Source organism: Egretta garzetta, unplaced genomic scaffold (genome assembly GCF_000687185.1).
Source record: "Egretta garzetta isolate BGI_Z169 unplaced genomic scaffold, ASM68718v1 scaffold7, whole genome shotgun sequence".
Lineage (NCBI taxonomy): Eukaryota > Metazoa > Chordata > Aves > Pelecaniformes > Ardeidae > Egretta > Egretta garzetta.
In genome coordinates this window covers 2,728,116-2,744,877 of record NW_009260350.1, presented here as the reverse complement: position 1 = coordinate 2,744,877, position 16,762 = coordinate 2,728,116, and the positions used below count along the sequence as shown (strand labels likewise).

The 16,762-nt window shown below is 42.6% G+C and overlaps 1 protein-coding gene across 1 annotated transcript; it reads left to right on the top strand.

Annotated features, from left to right (window-relative positions):
* The first annotated feature begins 6 nt into the window (after nt 1-6).
* Nucleotides 7-5,486, top strand: SPRING1 (SREBF pathway regulator in golgi 1). The gene is made up of 5 exons (XM_009642900.2): nt 7-54; nt 644-800; nt 2,077-2,228; nt 2,745-2,858; nt 3,908-5,486. Exons 2-5 carry the CDS (start codon nt 653-655, stop codon nt 3,989-3,991), a joined length of 498 nt encoding a protein of 165 aa, XP_009641195.2. The 5' UTR covers nt 7-54; nt 644-652; the 3' UTR covers nt 3,992-5,486.
* The last annotated feature ends 11,276 nt before the right edge of the window (nt 5,487-16,762 follow it).

Genomic DNA, 16,762 nt, shown 5'->3' with positions numbered 1-16,762 from the left:
GGCGTCGTCTTCGGGCTCTCCCTCGTCTACTTCCTCAGTAGCACCTTCAAGCAGGTCAGTGCCCTCCCCGGAGCCGCCGGCGGGATGCGCGGTCCCGGCGCACTGGGGCGCGGATTAAAAAAATCCCGCATCCCAGGGCAACTTCTGTTCTGTAAGTCACTGAACTCCGGGGATGTGTTGCCGTAAGAGTTGCATCTTAATTATTGAAGACGAGTTTAAAAAAAGCAATGTCTCATACTGTATTTGACAGCAATAGTGTTTTGAACCAAAACCAGGAAAAAAAAATCTCAAAGGGACTTGGTGATTCTGTTGCAGTATCTGGTGAACTGTAATTCCATCAGTGAAGATTTTGCAAAAGAGAAATAGGTGTACCTATGGCTATTTAATCTAACACATGCTACTTTGGTGGTGGTTGTAACCGCGTTTGGCTGCATTAGCTGATCCTGTGGTGAACTTGCGTAGCCCCGTTTTACTTGGATTATGCTGTGTATAGTGAAAAGTTAAGGTACTGCAAGTAAGGTGTTGCTTACTCCATTGCCCCTTGAATTTACAACTGCGGCACTTCTAATTGTGGGAAAAGCATGTGGATTGGGATGGCAGAAGGAATTTGCATGTTTGGGTGCATTGCTGTCTTTCCTTGCAGGAAGAAAGGATGGTGAGAGATCGGAATCTCCTCCAAGTGCAAGAGCATGAGCAGCCGATCATGTGGAAGGTGAAGTTCAGTTCGGGGAACAGCAGTCAGCTGAGTAACCAGTGCAGGAATTCTGTGCAGGGGAAGCTCCTCATTACAGATGAACTGGGTATACTTGATACTAAGAATTTATTCCGCCTATTGCAGTGTTGAACGCTGCTTTGCCTGTCTGATTGTTGATGGCGCTTCCACGTACCGACTGCTCTTTATTAAGGCATTCTTACTGCGGAACTTCAGCTGTTGGCATTTTATCCTCAGACTGGATTCATTTTGTGGTGGCTGCAGCCACTGCTGATCTAATTCTTTGCAGGGCAGGCTTGGGTCCAGCTGGACTCAGCTCAGGCACAGTACCTTATGAGTGCAGCTGTAATGTTTCCAGAGCTGCCTTAGATTCAAAGAACTCCAGTTACTTTTGCACAGAACTCAGATGCTGAGTCCTGCTCAACTTAGTGTTGCTGCTTGCAGAGCTTTTTGTGTCTCCCTGCAGGTATGTTAGGGAGAGTAATTGGGGAAACCTGATTGGCCTTGTATGGAGGCAGCTCAGGACTGGCATAATTAGTGCTCAGTCACAGTTAACAAGCTCATCTGACCCTTGTAAACCCAAGCATATCTCTTGCAGGTTCTCAAATTAACCACTTGTTTTAAGTGTATGGAGCCTTTCCTGCCATGCACGTATGCTTCCCCAGCGTGCTTGCTGCTCAGGCACTGGGCCCTTCTTGACCAGAAATCAAGGCTGTAGAAAAAACACCACATCTTCTGTGATTTGCATCAATACTAAATGTAGCGCTGCCTGAATTATGCTTACTGCTGATTCATTAAGGTCTCTAGGATCATGGATATCTTTCACACTCTAAGGCTGTGGTGGTACAGTTTCTGTAGGGACGTAATCTCTGATTCTATACTATTAAGGATTCCTCTCAACAATTAATATTACAGCTGTCCTGTGTGGATAAATCTAAGTTTCTTCATATTGAGCTATAAAGGGAGTTATCCAGACATAGACTGGTTGAAAGAACGCATGTCATAGTCTTCTCCAGTACAGTCACCACCAATCACCTTTCCCCTTCCAATCACAACAATTAATTATGCCAGAAAGAAATCAGAACTTAAATATTCTGCATTTAAAGACTCATGCTGTATGTACAGCATAGTAGAGTAGGTACATAACCGTCGTACAGATAGCACCAGATTGTAGTAAAACTCAGCTCTACGAGTGTTATTTCAGAGAATTGCTAGTTAGGGCTTCAGCCAGATTGAGGGGGATCATACTCTACTGAATGATAAATAAACCTCTTCTTAAGTAACGTGACTCTTACTATAGCATTTCTATAGAACGTACAAGGGAGTATGTCTTACCAGTTGTTACTACTGTCTTTGTTTTTCAGGCTACATCTGTGAGAGGAAGGACCTACTGGTAAATGGCTGTTGCAATGTCAACGTGCCCAGTACGAAGCTGTACAGCTGCGACAGCTGCCTTCCCAATGGCTGCTGCAGCGTGTATGAGTACTGTGTTTCCTGTTGCCTGCAGCCCAACAAGGTGCACAGACTTTTTCCTGCTTTTCAGGTGTTCTCAGGTTCCTCTGTGGCTTAAAGTGCTTGTTTGTGAGGGGCTTTTCCCTTAGAGGAGGCAGTTCCTTTTCTTGGCAGGATGAGGAAAGCCTGCAAGGACCATATGGCAAGCTGTAAATAAAGATTTTAAAAAAAAAATCCATCCTTCCTACCTTTGAGAGGAAATACTGAGAGCCTTGCAAAATGTTTCAGCTTTGGGGGAATTGCATTTGCTGAAGGGAAATGGTTGCAGAAAAGTGATTCCAGCCAGTATCAGTTTTGTGATTGGCGCTTTGCTGCATTCTGTTAGCTTCTCTAGATACTCTTCCTACTGCTGAGGTTCTGTGATCTGTTAACCTTTCCGTGCTTGTTAGAAATTCTAAGTGAAGTCACTTACTGTTCCAGTGATATTTGAGCTGTAGGTTAAGGTGGCTTTGATTACTCCCTGTTGAAGTATGGTGTTTGTATCTTTCCGTTTTGTTGTCTTTTTTGCTAACCACTTCAGCAACATCTCCTGGAACGTTTCTTGAACCGGGCGGCTATTGCTTTCCAAAACCTCTTCATGGCAGTGGAAGATCGCTTTGAGTTGTGTCTGGCGAAATGTAGGACTTCATCACAGGTAAGACACAAGTACATGTACAGGGCTCAGAAATGGAAAAATACCCCAAAAGTGCCCTTGGGAAATGGGGCTTGGTCCTGCAAATGGCTGGTCTGTTGTGCTTGCATGTACACAGGCATTTTCATAAATGCTGAAGCTATGGCTGAGAGCTAATCTGAAGGCAATCCTCTGATTTGTAAGGTGAAATAGTAACAGCAGCAGCAAGTGGAGGGCAAAGTGCATATTTAGAGCAGGACGAGTTGTACGCTCTCCTTAAAAAAGAGGTACTTAACTAAAAAGAGACTAGCTGAGTTCAACGACTGGTGAAGATCTCGGGTGAGTTCTGGGGAGGATCTTGTGAGGATGAGAACAGCGAGAGTTGTTCTTAGTAGCTGCAGAATGCTGTTTATGGTATATTTTTAGACTTGCCATATGCTGACAATCATCTGCATAGTAACTCAAAAAGTATGTTGTAATTTTTTTGCTTTCTAAGAAGAGGTGAACTTCTGTTACCCATGTGATTTTATTAGAAGTTTTGGTCTAAGCAAGCATCGGCCCTCTTAGAAAGTGCTGTTGGAGATGTCATACAGCCCGAGTATTTAATACAGCAATAGGGATGGATTGCAAACAAAAGGACATAGTTCCAAATGTTTCCAAAGTTGTGGTTTGTTTTTTTTGTTTCTGGTTTTTTTTAATCATAGTATCCGAACTCTGGCTTTATCAAGAAAAATGCACACATCTCAAGCAGCAACTTTATTATGCCTTGCTTCCTTAGGCCGTTTGATGATACTGCCTAAGCATATATAATTTTTTTTTCAATATTGAATCTGTTCCCACCTGCTTGGGTAGTCTCCTGAAAAAGAGGTTGTGGGTATGGTTCAACATTGAAGTGCTATAATACAGCAACTGGGAGTGCAGTGCTTTTTGACTCCAAATTATAGTCTAATGTGTAGAAGGATTTGGGAAACTTTTTGCATAGGTGTAAATGCTCTGGGTTTTGGTCCTCAGTGAAGGGATGTATTGTTTCAATATGAGGGCATTGTTAAAGCTTCTCCTCCTCTTCCTGACAGAGTGTGCAGCATGAGAACACCTATAGAGATCCAATTGCAAAATACTGCTATGGTGAATATCCCCCAGAGCTTCTGCCTGTCTGAAAGCTGCATGATCTAAGCAACAAAGGGAAGGACCTGGAGACTAGAATCCAAAAGAGCAAGACGACAGCTGCTGCCTTACAGGAGCCTCAGTGTAAATGGTTGATGTTGTTTCTGGGGACAAACCCAGAGGTGTACAGTGTAAGCAAGGGACTGAAATTCTTCGGGATTGAATCTTGCTTTCTTCAGTTTGTTATGCACCTGCTTTAGAGTACTAGGTATTAGTACTTTAAATATTTCCTCTAAACTTTAGGATGCACGGAGTCGATCTAGGCTATAAAACATCATAGGAAAAATATCTCATGTAGCTTTGCAGCTGTACGTGGATGTTCAGTTGTGTCTCTGCAGTCCAGAGACTTTCCAGAGTGACAGTAATAATTGGAGGACTTTTGCTTTTGGGGGGTAAAGCATGCCTGTTGTGCTTCTCTGGAGCGCTTCTTGCCATGCATGGTGTACACTACGTATGTAATTATGAATTATTTATTCATTTTATATGGATTACTAGCTGGAAGTATTGATGCTTTGCATAGGTAGTTGTTGATGCCTTTCAGTCCCTGGTTTGTTATGTCAGGTAGAAAGGATATTTCCGGTCCTGACTAAAATTGGTTGGTTTTTTCCTCCTTAGTCTAAAGGAATTGTATTGGGATTTGTCACTGTAGTGCTTATGTTCCTCTTTAGTGAGTTTAAAGCATTTAGAACTCCAATGGAGTTGTTATTCTGTCAAAGTCCCATAGCACGAGAGAAGAGCAGGGGTCTGCCTAGGATGGGATGTTTATTGTCTGTAAACACTTCCCTTGTTACTCTGCAACAGTTTCCTCGAAGAGGAGTCTTAGTCTTGTAAACAGCTCTCTGCTAGTCCACGGTCTGACAGGGAGCACTGAAGATTTGTTTGCTTGAACTTGTTCAGGCCTCGGTAATTCAAATGTACTTCACTCCTGGTTGTGCAGGAGGCAAAAGGGTGGAGTTGTACTAGGATTTCAGTTTAATGATGTCCTTGTGCGTGAAGTAATGTCAGAAGATGGCACAAGCCCTCCTCTGAGGACAACTGTGTTGCACGAGTTCAGTTTAATGGTCATGATGATTTTGATTTGCTGTTTGACACGCTACTCTGGAACTTCACTCTGATCACAGTGGCACTAGAACAGGGTTGGTTTTCCCACAATTTCTCCTAGCTCTCTAAAGTTGCAATTTAAACTGTCTCCCTCTTAAGGCCACTCAGCACAGAAAAGATGGCAGAGAGCCTGTAAAATGCTGGCTAAATTTGTGTTCCCCCTGCGAGTCGCTGGGTGAAGTCCAAGCGCTAGATAAAACTGGGCTGTTCTTTTCTATATACATCCATCTCCTCCATGATTTTGACTGTGTGTATGCTTGTTTATAGTGGTACGTCCTATTCCCTGACTGAAATAAAACAAAGGCTTTAAAAAAAAAAAAAGGCACAGTGGTGGAGTATCCTGGAGCAAAATATCTGTAGAATGCTATTGCAATTACGTATGATATAGAAAAGTAGTAGTGTTACCAGCCATCTGATAAAATCCACTTGCATTGTTTTCATTGTTCTTTCCCATGTTCTTTCCCAGAAGTTATCAGTGACATAATGGTTCTGCCAGCAGAATCTTTTGAAAATTTTGTTTTTTCCAAAAGCTTAAAAGCTTTAGCATTAACAGTTTATCCAGCTGAAAATCTGTCTCCCCTTTGCTGCCCTCCTATGGCAACTCACTGCAGTGGACACGATACAGCGTGAAGATGCAGTGTGAAATGCTGTCTTCAGAGGGTAGCAGAGGTTAATTCTCTTTCCACTGTTAAACAGATTCTTCACCCCTGTTCTAGCACTTTCTAACTGTTTTCCTCAGGGAAGGCCATCAGGTTGGTCTGTTATTTCATTCCCGCTGAGATGTATTCCAGCACTTTATGGTTTTGCACAAACGACTGCTGAGATCAAGATACTGATGGCTTGCTCTTGCTTTTTTTTAAACTCGGTATTAATTACTTAGCAGGTGATACCACTGCTTGAAGCAGTAATGGTAAGAAATCCTAAGAACCAACCTAATTTGGACAACATTAGTGGGAATTCCTGGCCCCCTTCTCTTCTAGAAAAACAGAATGTGATCAGAAGTGCATTGTGAACATTGCCCATTCAATGGGACAGAAACGGCATCCTCCCTCCTTGGTTGTTGAGCTGTTCAACTAGTGTCTATACTATATGTTAAATCATTAAAAAATTATCTGTGATCCAAACTACTGCCTGTTCTCATGTTTTTCCTTGAACTATAAGGCAACTGTACCAAAATGTAAGTTTGAAGAATGCAGCGGGGGCACTAACTGGAATATGTGTAACAAAAGCAAGCAAGTAGAGGGAAACGGGACATCCATTTCATTTCAGTCTAAGCAAAGAGCATGTTTCTCTCAATGGTGCACACAAAGATCTGGCCCCTTGCAAAAGTAGATTAAGCAGGGAAAGGAATGCAAATAACTGCTTCATGTTGGAGAAAAACGTCAAATCTGTGCTTCCTGGTAATGCTTCTGTGTGGTTTAAGTGATGTCCATCCCTCTTGCAAAAAAGCCTGGGGACTCTCTGGTTGTCAGTGGTTGTCTGACATCTCCTTTCTATTTGTCAGCTAAGAGACTCAGGTCATTGACTTGTGTTTGGCAGCAGATTTAATGAGAGCATTTGATGGAGCAACCAGCTCTGCTCATGTGCACTGAGGTCAATGCTGGGGATAATTGAATGGGTTGTGTACTCCTTGATTTCTGTAGTTTAAAAGAATGCTAGTGAAAAATGGTAGTGGCTGACATCTAATGAGGAACAGGTATAGTATTTGGCTGTACTGATTTGGAAAGAGTTATCTACAGCAGAAGGGCAAAGCAGCAACTGCCATTTTAGCTGAATGTAAACTTGAGCTGTTGGCCTTGAAAGAACCTGCTGTACTGCTCCATTGGAATGGTACGTGGGGAACTGGATAAAAATGCTTACTGTCATGGGCTTTTCATGTCTGAAAATGCAAAAGCAAACTTCTGGCTTGAGGCCAACACTAAACAATTGATGAGTTGGGATCATGGTTTTTGCATTCTGAGAATCTCACTCATTGTAGTGGTAATTCTTCACGCTATCTCCTGTAATTGTTCAGGCTCTCATCACTTGGAGAACTTTCTAACAAACTATGTTAGTAGTCAATTTTAGAATAGTAAGCACAGCAAATCCTAAACATGAGTCTTTGTTATGATATGCTTTTAAAAAGCAAACACTTTTGACTTCCCTTGTCACTTAGCTGCACAGGCTTGAGCTTTAGGATTTGTTCTGTCTTGTGCTAATCACTTAAACTGCAAACACACTAGTTCCTTTAACCTAGCACCATAATCTGGTATTTGTTCTTCAGTTAGTCTAGTCAAGGAGAGGTGGGGGAGGAGGTGAAAAGGAATTCTCTAACTCAGCAAGTTCCACAAAAGATCGAGCTCAGCAAATTATTGGTGCTTTAATAAGAGTCCTCTGCATTTCTTTACAGCCCGAGGCAAACAACTAACTATATGCAGAGGGGGAAATATGCCAACTTCAAAACCTGCAGGGAATGACAGAAAAGTACTTAGTTCTTCATTTTTGATCCATACCTAATTAAACAGGCAGTTCTATCTATTTTTGGTGAAATAAGGTCTGACTTGTAGCAACATGCATATTGTCTACGTGTTGTTTTCCATTTTCGAGGCAGTCATGGCCACAGGTTTTTCTTAGAAATCATGTTTCTTAGTAGATTTAGCAGTATAGGTCTTAAGAAAGAATTCTCAGGATGCTTTCAGATTGAACCGTGTTTGCTGCTGTGGTCTGCTGTTTCGCCTATGGTGAAAAAACCCAAAGTTGCAGAGTAGAGAAAGGCAAGCAATTAATTCTGGTTGAAAAGCTTGCCTTTTAGATGCTTTTCCAGTATGTATTTCAATTAAGGAGATAAAGACCACAAGCTATAGTTGTACACAGAATGGGAGGCAGGCCGTTAGTTCACCTGTGAGACTACAATTAACCTGCTTCTACTATTAATGGTTGAAATAAAGATTAGCACCTGATTTCTTGCCAGTTTAATGGAAGCTTCCACTAAAATCCGACTCTCACTTGTCCAGTGTGTTTTCTGTCTCTCTGCGTGTACCTACAGAGTAAGGCACACTAACAGGAATCAAGGTGAAGGGGAATCATAAATTATATGTCAATTGTCTGCATTCTGTTCTTGTCCAGCACAAAATTTCTTTTTTTAGTATTTTAAACTCCTCAGAGCAAGCAGACAACTCTACATTTGTAGTTCCTACAAATTCTGACTGTGGCCTCACCTGGAGCCTTTAATGTACCTATTCATATGAATAATACCTGTCTTACACACACAGACAAAAATAAACCACTATTCCACTATTTGAAGAAGTTGGCTGAGTGTAAGTCACAGGTGCCCAGCCACTCCAGCATCCTAAATTACTGACTGTCATATACATAAAAATGCACCTATCAGCTGTGTGAGATGACACTGGGTATGCTGTATCCACATCTTCAAACTGGAAAATGTAGATAATTTGCAAACTACAGTTACAGAGCTGCTTAGTAATAAAAGTTGTGCTATCTGAGCAAATAAACCTGTACGTGGATGAAGAGGGTCCTATTTTATCTAAATCGCTGATGCCTTAAAAATACACATTAAATTAAAAAATCCCGATCCTACGTGGAAGCAAATGCACACAAAAGTAAGGATAAGCAAATGTGATATACCTCTTCTGATGTCTTTTTGTCTGGTCAATGACTTGCGTCAGCCTAACAAGCTTACTTCTAGTAGCGGTGCAACAGCGAGGATCAGCCAGCAGAGGTTACCACAGCATTTGGATAAAAGCTGGTCTCCTCCCCGTGGAGCCAGGCTGCAGATGGCCCTCAGAGCTGCATTTCGCTGGCAAAAGGCAGGCAAACCAAGTACAGAAAACAAGTCATTACATTACTCCAGGAAAACGTGGGGAGCGTTTCTCTGGAATTACTCCTGCACCTTCCGCCTGGCCACCCAAACCCACAAAATAAACTTACCTGTAAGGGCGGCCTGGGTTTTCAACCTGTTGAGCAGTCATGGGTGCTAATTTGGGAAAATAGCCATGATACTGGGGCAAGCTGATTGACAGCTGTTGTACTAAAATAATAATAATAATAATAATAATAATATAAATAAACCCCTGACCCTCACAGCAGGGGGAGAAATCGGAGAGGTTTGCCCAGCAGCGCCTGCCTTCCAGCCTGTCATGGTGGCTCTCCTCACGCCGCAGGGCAGCTGCGCTCTGACGACGCAGTGGAAGAGGCTCCTCCCTCCAAGCCCCGTGCCGGAGGTGTGAAGGGAGGGCTCTATGGACGAGGCCGGGGCTTCTTCAGGGCCGAGGCTCGCTGAGGAGAGCTGGTGCAGCGTGAGCTCCCTGCCTCCTCCCTGTTTGGCCCTGTTTCCTGCCTTTTTCCCCTCATGCTACACCCCCTGCTGTTACCTTCCTAGCGAGGAGAACTCCAAGCTGAGGCGGCCGCTGTGGTAATGAACTGGGCTCTGGGATGAGGCCCTTGGGCAGGATGGGGCGTCGTGGCTCTCAGACTGGTCTCCCGACATTCACAGAGCTCCATAACTGTGTCCGGACTGTGGCCTTCGGCTGGAGCGTCCTCTCCATCGTGCGGCGGTACCGCCCGGTGGCAGCTCTGAAAGGGAAAAGCAAGGTAAGGCAGCGTCTCGGCAGTTGAGGTGGCTCCAACGTGTGTGGATGCTGAGGTGCTGCTTTGTTTCAGCAGTAGTTTTATTTACTCTCCCTTAGAAGCTTCTCCTGACTGACTACAGCTGAAGGAGCCTGCTGTGGGTTTTGGTTGGGGTTTTTTGTTTGTTTGTTTGGAGGGGTTTTTGGCTAAAATAAACATTCATAAGGCTGTATTTTAACATGTAATTAAGTCTTAACCTGACTGCTGCCCTGTTGTGTCTCTGGTACTCGGAGGCTGTGGCCGCTTGCTGCATGGGGCGGGGGTCAGAGCCACCTCTGTGCCCTGTGGGACGCGGGAGCAGTTCAGCCCCTCAGAGCCCAGTTTTCCTCCTCCCTTTTCCCAGCCTCTCACTGCAGAGGGTTGTGGTTCTGCTTTTTAACCTCCTGCCACCCCTAAACCTGCTTTCATTTTTCTTCTCCCAGCTCACTGACTGCTCTGGTTTCTCTCCCCCCTGGCCTTTCCTCTCCTCAGGCCCCTGTATCTTTTCTCCCCCTGCTTTGCCTTGGATCTGTCTCAGCTTTAGTTACTGAAGGTTGAAATAGGATAGCAGTAATTCTCCCTCCTAGGGGAAATGTTAATTTTTTTTTTTTTTAAAGTAGGGAGAGGTAGTGTAGCACTACCCCTTGCTTTTGAGATAAGAGGGTATCTCTCTACCCTTTTCTCCCTTTCTCCATTTCTCTTCACCCCCACTTTAATCTGGTGCTAGCTGTAGCTTTCCAGTGTCTCAGTTGCTTTGAGTATTTATGCAAAACTTCACACTATTGTGGCTGCAGTGCATGTTAAAAGGCATTCCCACCCAGAGTTTCAGGAGAGAAAATGAGTGTTTCTCAGCACCTGTGCTGTCAGCTGGGCTAGGAAGCAGAGTATGAATTTTCCAATTTATGTTGCCTTTGTCCCTAAGAACTCAGATCTTGGACTTGGATCCCACTAGGCAAATGCGTCTCAAATATGTGTCTTTTGCATATATTTACTTTTTCAGCAACAAGACTTCTAAATCTATTTGAAAGTTACTGAAAACCTCTAGGTTGCTAAAGAAAGCGTTTGTCCTAATTATGACATCCTAGCTTCCTGCCAACAGCAGACAGGGCTTGCTTGCAAGAGAAATGTGGCTTATGGAAAAGAAAGGTATAAATGCTCTGCGATCTCAGTCTATCATTGTGAAAAGTTAATATTTAGAATTTGTTGTAATGCCAAAATAGCGCCAGCACCAGTTAAACTTTTTTTTTTGAGTACTTACTTAAAATGTTGGTGTTATCTCAAAATGAGCCCAGATGAGTTGCGCTCATGAACCTTCATCTTACTGTATGGAAGCCCAGTTCTATGCTGAAAAGTAATTCTAAACCCCACTATAAACAGTGATCTCCTCCTTTGCTTAGTGATGCTTGGGAAGACTGATTCTCAGTGTTCAACATGCTTTTTTCCTGTCCTGCCAGTTTGTAAATTCAAGGTGAGTTCCATCTGTATCATGCATATTCCTATTTATAAAAGCTTTGCAGTTAGAAGTGAGATAATTTACTGGTGATACATGAACCCAAACAGCAGTGTTGAATGCTGAGAGTTCTGACTCTAAGTGTTCAGCAATCACAAGCCAGGTCCATTCCTAACACCATAATAAATTTAAAAACAAGTGAGAACTGTGCTCGTTTATCATCTGAAGATGGACTAATGAAGTTTCAAAATTCTCAATTCCTCTCTATAACTGTAGAGGTTTCATTTTTCTTTCTTGTGTAAAAACTGATGTTTCTATGTGGCTACCTTACTCCAGCAGCTGCAAATGGAAAAAAAGCAACAAATAGTGAGACCCATGAAAACATTGTGGGAACTGATGACTGACAGCCCTGTTATTTCTCCAAGATGGGTGAAATAAAAATCAAACTTCACCCTATAAGGACTTAGTTGCTTCTGTACATAAAATAGAAATTCATTCAGGGTTTTTCTGGTGTACAAGTAATACTCAGCTACAGAAGATCTGTTAAGGAGCTGTAATTTTTATAAAGTCAATCTTTCTGATCCTGAGGCCTACAACTGAAAAAATGGTGGGGTGGGGGGTGGAATTCCTTTGGGATTTATTAAGTGCTGTAAGTTGCATAAAGACTGAGAGCTTTGGACTGCCTCAGGATTCTCCCTGGCATCCTGCCAGCTGGCTTTCAGGTAGGTTCCATATAAAGAGCAGATACATTCTGTCTTCAAAACCAGTGGAAATTCTGCAAGGGACCAGGCTATTAAAACAAATTAAGCTATCTATTTGTGAGCATCAGTGAAACATTTTGTGATGTTACACTATATGCACTTGTCACAGTCCTGCCACATCAAGGTTAGAGTGAGAAGGTGACTAGCTGGCAGTCACTTAATCACACGGAGATGTTGATTTCTCAGGTAACCCAGGCAGGGTGAGGCTTGCATGCTCCGTTGCTTTTAACAGCCAGATAATGAATATGCTTTCCAGAATTCGTGTTTCTCATAGTGGAAGCAGCAGCTGCATGTGATCTGTGTCGCTGTCAAAGGAAAGTGAGATGTAGTTAATTCAGGTCCTCACAACAAAGACATATTGATCAGGGCTCTTCTCGCTATGGTTGGATATCTGCAATAAGAACGACTAGGACAATGCAGCAAGCCAGGATGGCAAAAACAAACATGCTTTGTCTTAATCCAAAAAGCGAGAGGGCTTACCACCTAGCTTCACTGCTGAGCATCAGCAGTTCCAGAACAATTCTGCTCCAGTCTTCAAAGGGTCAGTAAGATACCGAAATCAACTAAAAAGGGCACATCTTGTTCTTGTCATTATAAATACACTTCATTTGTAGCTATAGTTAAAGTCATGGACTCAGTACTAACAGCTTGCAATGGATCAGTTCCACATGATTAAAAAACAAACCAAAACCGAACCCTATGTTTATGGTATCTGGATAAAGTTATACTGAGCTGCTTACGGAGGTACTGAATGTTGCAAGAATTATATGGAGTGGATGTATACATTGTTTCCTCTGTTTCTTCTCTACTAGTAGTACTTGGATGTGGATGATTGTGTGCTATATATTTAGTGAGTATTGCAGTGTATTTTTTTAGTGCAAAGCTAAAAATCCTTGTATACTGGTTTTACAATAAAAAATGTAATTATTATTTTTATTTCTGCAGAGGTACCCGACTCATTGCCTGCCTTCCCGCTTTTCCTTCCTGTCAGTTTCCCTTAATGGCTGTGTCTGCTTTTCCTTTGTTCGTGTGTTGTGCAGAAGAAGAATGGGCACTTACAGGTTTGCTAATTACTATAAAATTCTTCCCAGCCTTGTTCAGTTCAGATCATTCTATTAGCTAAAGTAATGGAGTGCAATGGCATGATGGCTTACACATTTTACTGGGGCTTTTGCAAATTACTGGGATTGTCTTCTGGGACTGTCACCAGTAGCTTTTGATTTTTCTACAGCTGCTGTTTTCTTTTATCTCAACATTCCTTTTTCACTACTGCATTGATCTTCCTTATCTTTCCTAAATGACTTTTAAGGGCACAAGACTGTTAGACCCCTGCTTGCTCCGTTTTTGCTAGGAACTAGCAAAGCTGAGTATTGGCGTGCTCAGTCTCTTGCCAGACGGTCCTCTGTCCCGCGTCAGTGCCTTCACAGCAGTGCAACAGTTCCTGGCAGTTTTAAATTTATGGATTTGATGGGTGGACTGTTTGGTGGATAAGGAATTGGTTGGATGGTCGCATCCAGAGGTTAGTGGTCAATGGCTCAATGTCCGGATGGAGACGGGTGACAAGTGGTGTCCCTCAGGGGTCCGTGCTGGGACCGGTGCTGTTTAATGTTTTCATCAATGACTTAGACAGCAAGATCGAGTGCACCCTCAGCAAGTTTGCAGATGACACCAAGCTGAGTGGTGCGGTTGACACACCAGAAGGATGGGAAGTCATCCAAAGAGACCTGGATAGGCTGGAGAGGTGGGCCTGTGTGAACTTCATGAGGTTCAACAAGGCCAAGTGCAAGGTTCTGCACCTGGATCAGGGTAACCCTCAGTATCAGTAGAGGCTGGGGGAAGAAAGGATCGAGAGCAGCCCTGCCTAGAGGGACTTGGGTGTGCTGGTGGACATGTGCGCTGGCAGCCCAGAAGGCCAACCGTACCATGGGCTGGCTCAAGAGAAGCGGGGTTGGGGTGGTTCAGCCTGGAGGAGGCTGTGGGGAGACCTGATTGCAGCCTTTCAGTACTTAAAGGAGGCCTATGGGAAAGATGGGGAAAATCTTTTTAGTAGGGCCAGCTGTGACAGGACAAGGGATAATGGTTTTAAACTAAACCAGGGTAGGTTTAGACTGGATACAAGGAAGAAATTCTTTATAATGAGGGTAATGAAACACTGGAACGTGTTGCCCGGAGAGGTAGTGGAGGCCCCATCCCTGGAAACATTCAAGACCAGGTTGGATGGGGCTCTGAGCGACCTGATCTAGTTAGCGGTGTCCCTGCTCCCTGCAGGGGGGTTGGACTGGATGACCTCTAGGGGTCTCTTTCAACCCAAAACATTCTATGATTCTATGCTTTACTACTATACCTAAAGGCCAGGTCTTTACCCTCACTATGTTATTTTGCTACTGACACCTATTTTTCCTTACCTATCAGTATTGTCAATGTCATCTTCTTCAGCAGTATTTACGGCAGCAGACTTTTGTCTCATCTCTGGTTATATTAGCTCCAGTGATTGTACTTTCACCTCATTACTGAAATAAAGTTAACATTAATGAGAGTCATGCAGCTAAGCCTCTGCTCACCTCTCTGGAAATTTATTCTAATGATGAAAAGGAGATGCATGTGGATCTATTTAAAAGCAAGCTAGCTTTTTTTCTGACCTCCACATAGCTACCTACCAAATTCAGTGTTAAATGAAGTCTTTTGTTATTAAGGGCTGATGATGCAAAAGAATCCAAATACATTATACAACATTAAAACGGACAAATGATACTGGTTAAACACTGATCTATGTACTGGTCTGCTACAGAGTTCCTTTATGACCCAAATTTCTGTGTTGCTGCTGCTTCTGGAAAGGGTTTCTCATATCTGACCCGACTCTCACAATAAATTAACCATAAAGCACTTGGAGGTCCTGGGGGGTATTGTAGGAAAATTCAAGATATTATCAAGTATAACAGTAATCGCACCTATAAATGAGATGAAGCATTGAGAGAGACGTGGAAATTGTTTATAGAAGACAGAGCGAGGCTTTGAGCTGAAAGAAGAAATATAATTTAGATAAGCAAAGTTAATGAGATAAAACAAATGTACATAATACATGTGCCAAGTGAAGAGGCTCATGAGATCTTTCACTGATCAGAATTTGGATTTAAAATAAGAGCAGTCATTTTGCTACTGGTCTTTGCTAGGAAAGCTCTATCAGTAGAGGTGGTTTTTCTGTAGGTTTTTTTTTTTTTTGATTGTTTGTTAGAGAAAGGTTAGGGAATAAGGATCCTCTTTTTACTAAATCTTTTAACAAGCATCTACCATGATGTGGCCTCAGTCCTGTCTGAGGCCACTGTCTGCTGTAGCACCACAGGTTAACTAGAAAGATAGAAATATTGACTAGAAGGAGTACATCCTCTGATTCAATCTTATTGTTTGATGTTTTCCTTATATGTTACCTCTTCATGTATGAATCTAGACTGAGCCTGGTGTAGTTTGAGGGCAAAAGTGATTCTTGCTAAAAATTTGCATATATTTTAAAGAGCTTTTATATATTAAAAAAAAATGCTCACCCCACACAACGTTGTGAGCAAACAAACCTCCTTTGTGTTCAAAAATGTATGATACGTCTTACTGAAAAAATACCACTGGCCTGTACAGTAAGTGGAATGTTTTAGACCCTAAGTGTTCTAAAATGCTTGTTTTAGGCTTTCAAAGAAAAAAGTAATCCACAAATTACCAAAGCATGGTTGACTTGGAAGAGGGATTGAAATATTACTGTAATGATAATCATGCTTTGACCTATTTTGGATTCCAGGGTGTAGAAGTATTTTCTCTCTTGTGCAGGTTTGTGATTTTGACCACAGAGTTCACAAGGAAGAATATGTAGACTTGTCACCAAGAGAGAAGCTTTCTAATAGGAAGACTGTTTAAGTTAGCCTTTTCAAATGTCAAAATCCTAAACAAAATTGATAAAGTTGGACAAAGGTAACCCTTTACAAAGGTTGGTGAAATAACATTATCGCCCTTTGGCAGAGGGAGAAATTGAAACACAGTGTTTAGGAGATATCAGTCTTGTCAGATGATGCAGCAGGAGCAGGCTGGGGCATAGCATCTAAAACTGGCTCCTGCATCGCTGTCCTGCTCTGTGTTCTGGAGATTTCTACCTTCTCTTTCCGAGGTTGCTGCTGTTGTGCCTGGAGATAGCACTGACTCATGTTGACAGTCACAAACTGAGTACGTCAGGTTGAAATGTGCCTTATGAAATAATTCATATTACGTTTAATTTGAGAGGTTTTTACAAGACTATCCTAAAGCAGCTTTTCTTATAGATGCAGGCAAAATGAAATATTCTCTGCATAAGCAACATGAGTGAAATAATTTTCAGCTCATGTTTCATGGTCATTCCTACTGTTCCTGCAAGCACTCTGTTTTGAAAACAGTCTCTATCAACTGCAGGTATTTACTTCACAGTTTGTTCTTTTTCCTTTCTGTGTGCACTCCCCTCTTCTCCCACCTGCTTCCCAGCTTGGCTTTTCCTCATCTTGGTGCCCGGGAAGTGCCAGTGTCTAGCTGAATGAACTCTGCTATAAATCAAAGTGTCATCACTTAGCTGGTAGAAGTGATTTAATTAATGCGTCATGCCATCCCCAGAGCCTCTCCCCACCTGACTGCTAATCAACCTTCATCACCAGGAGGAAAATGTGGCCCTTCTTAGAACTGTGCAGGAGAGACTGAAGGAAAGACAGTTAATTGCAGCTGCAGAGATCAGCCTTGTCACTTGTCTCTAATCTGTTGTCTGCTTCTTGAAATACCGCTGTCCTGATCTCTTACAAGCAATGCTTAACTCCATTCATACAGAAATTATCTGGTATCATATC

What these genes read in the sequence shown, in the direction of transcription:
- SPRING1 (XM_009642900.2), top strand. Translation starts at nt 653, where the DNA reads ATGGTGAGAGATCGGAATCTCCTCCAAGTGCAAGAGCATGAGCAGCCG. An exon ending in CCTCATTACAGATGAACTGG is followed by an intron (nt 801 to 2,076) that starts GTATACTTGATA and finishes TTTGTTTTTCAG; the next exon opens with GCTACATCTGTGAGAGGAAG. An exon ending in GTTGCCTGCAGCCCAACAAG is followed by an intron (nt 2,229 to 2,744) that starts GTGCACAGACTT and finishes TAACCACTTCAG; the next exon opens with CAACATCTCCTGGAACGTTT.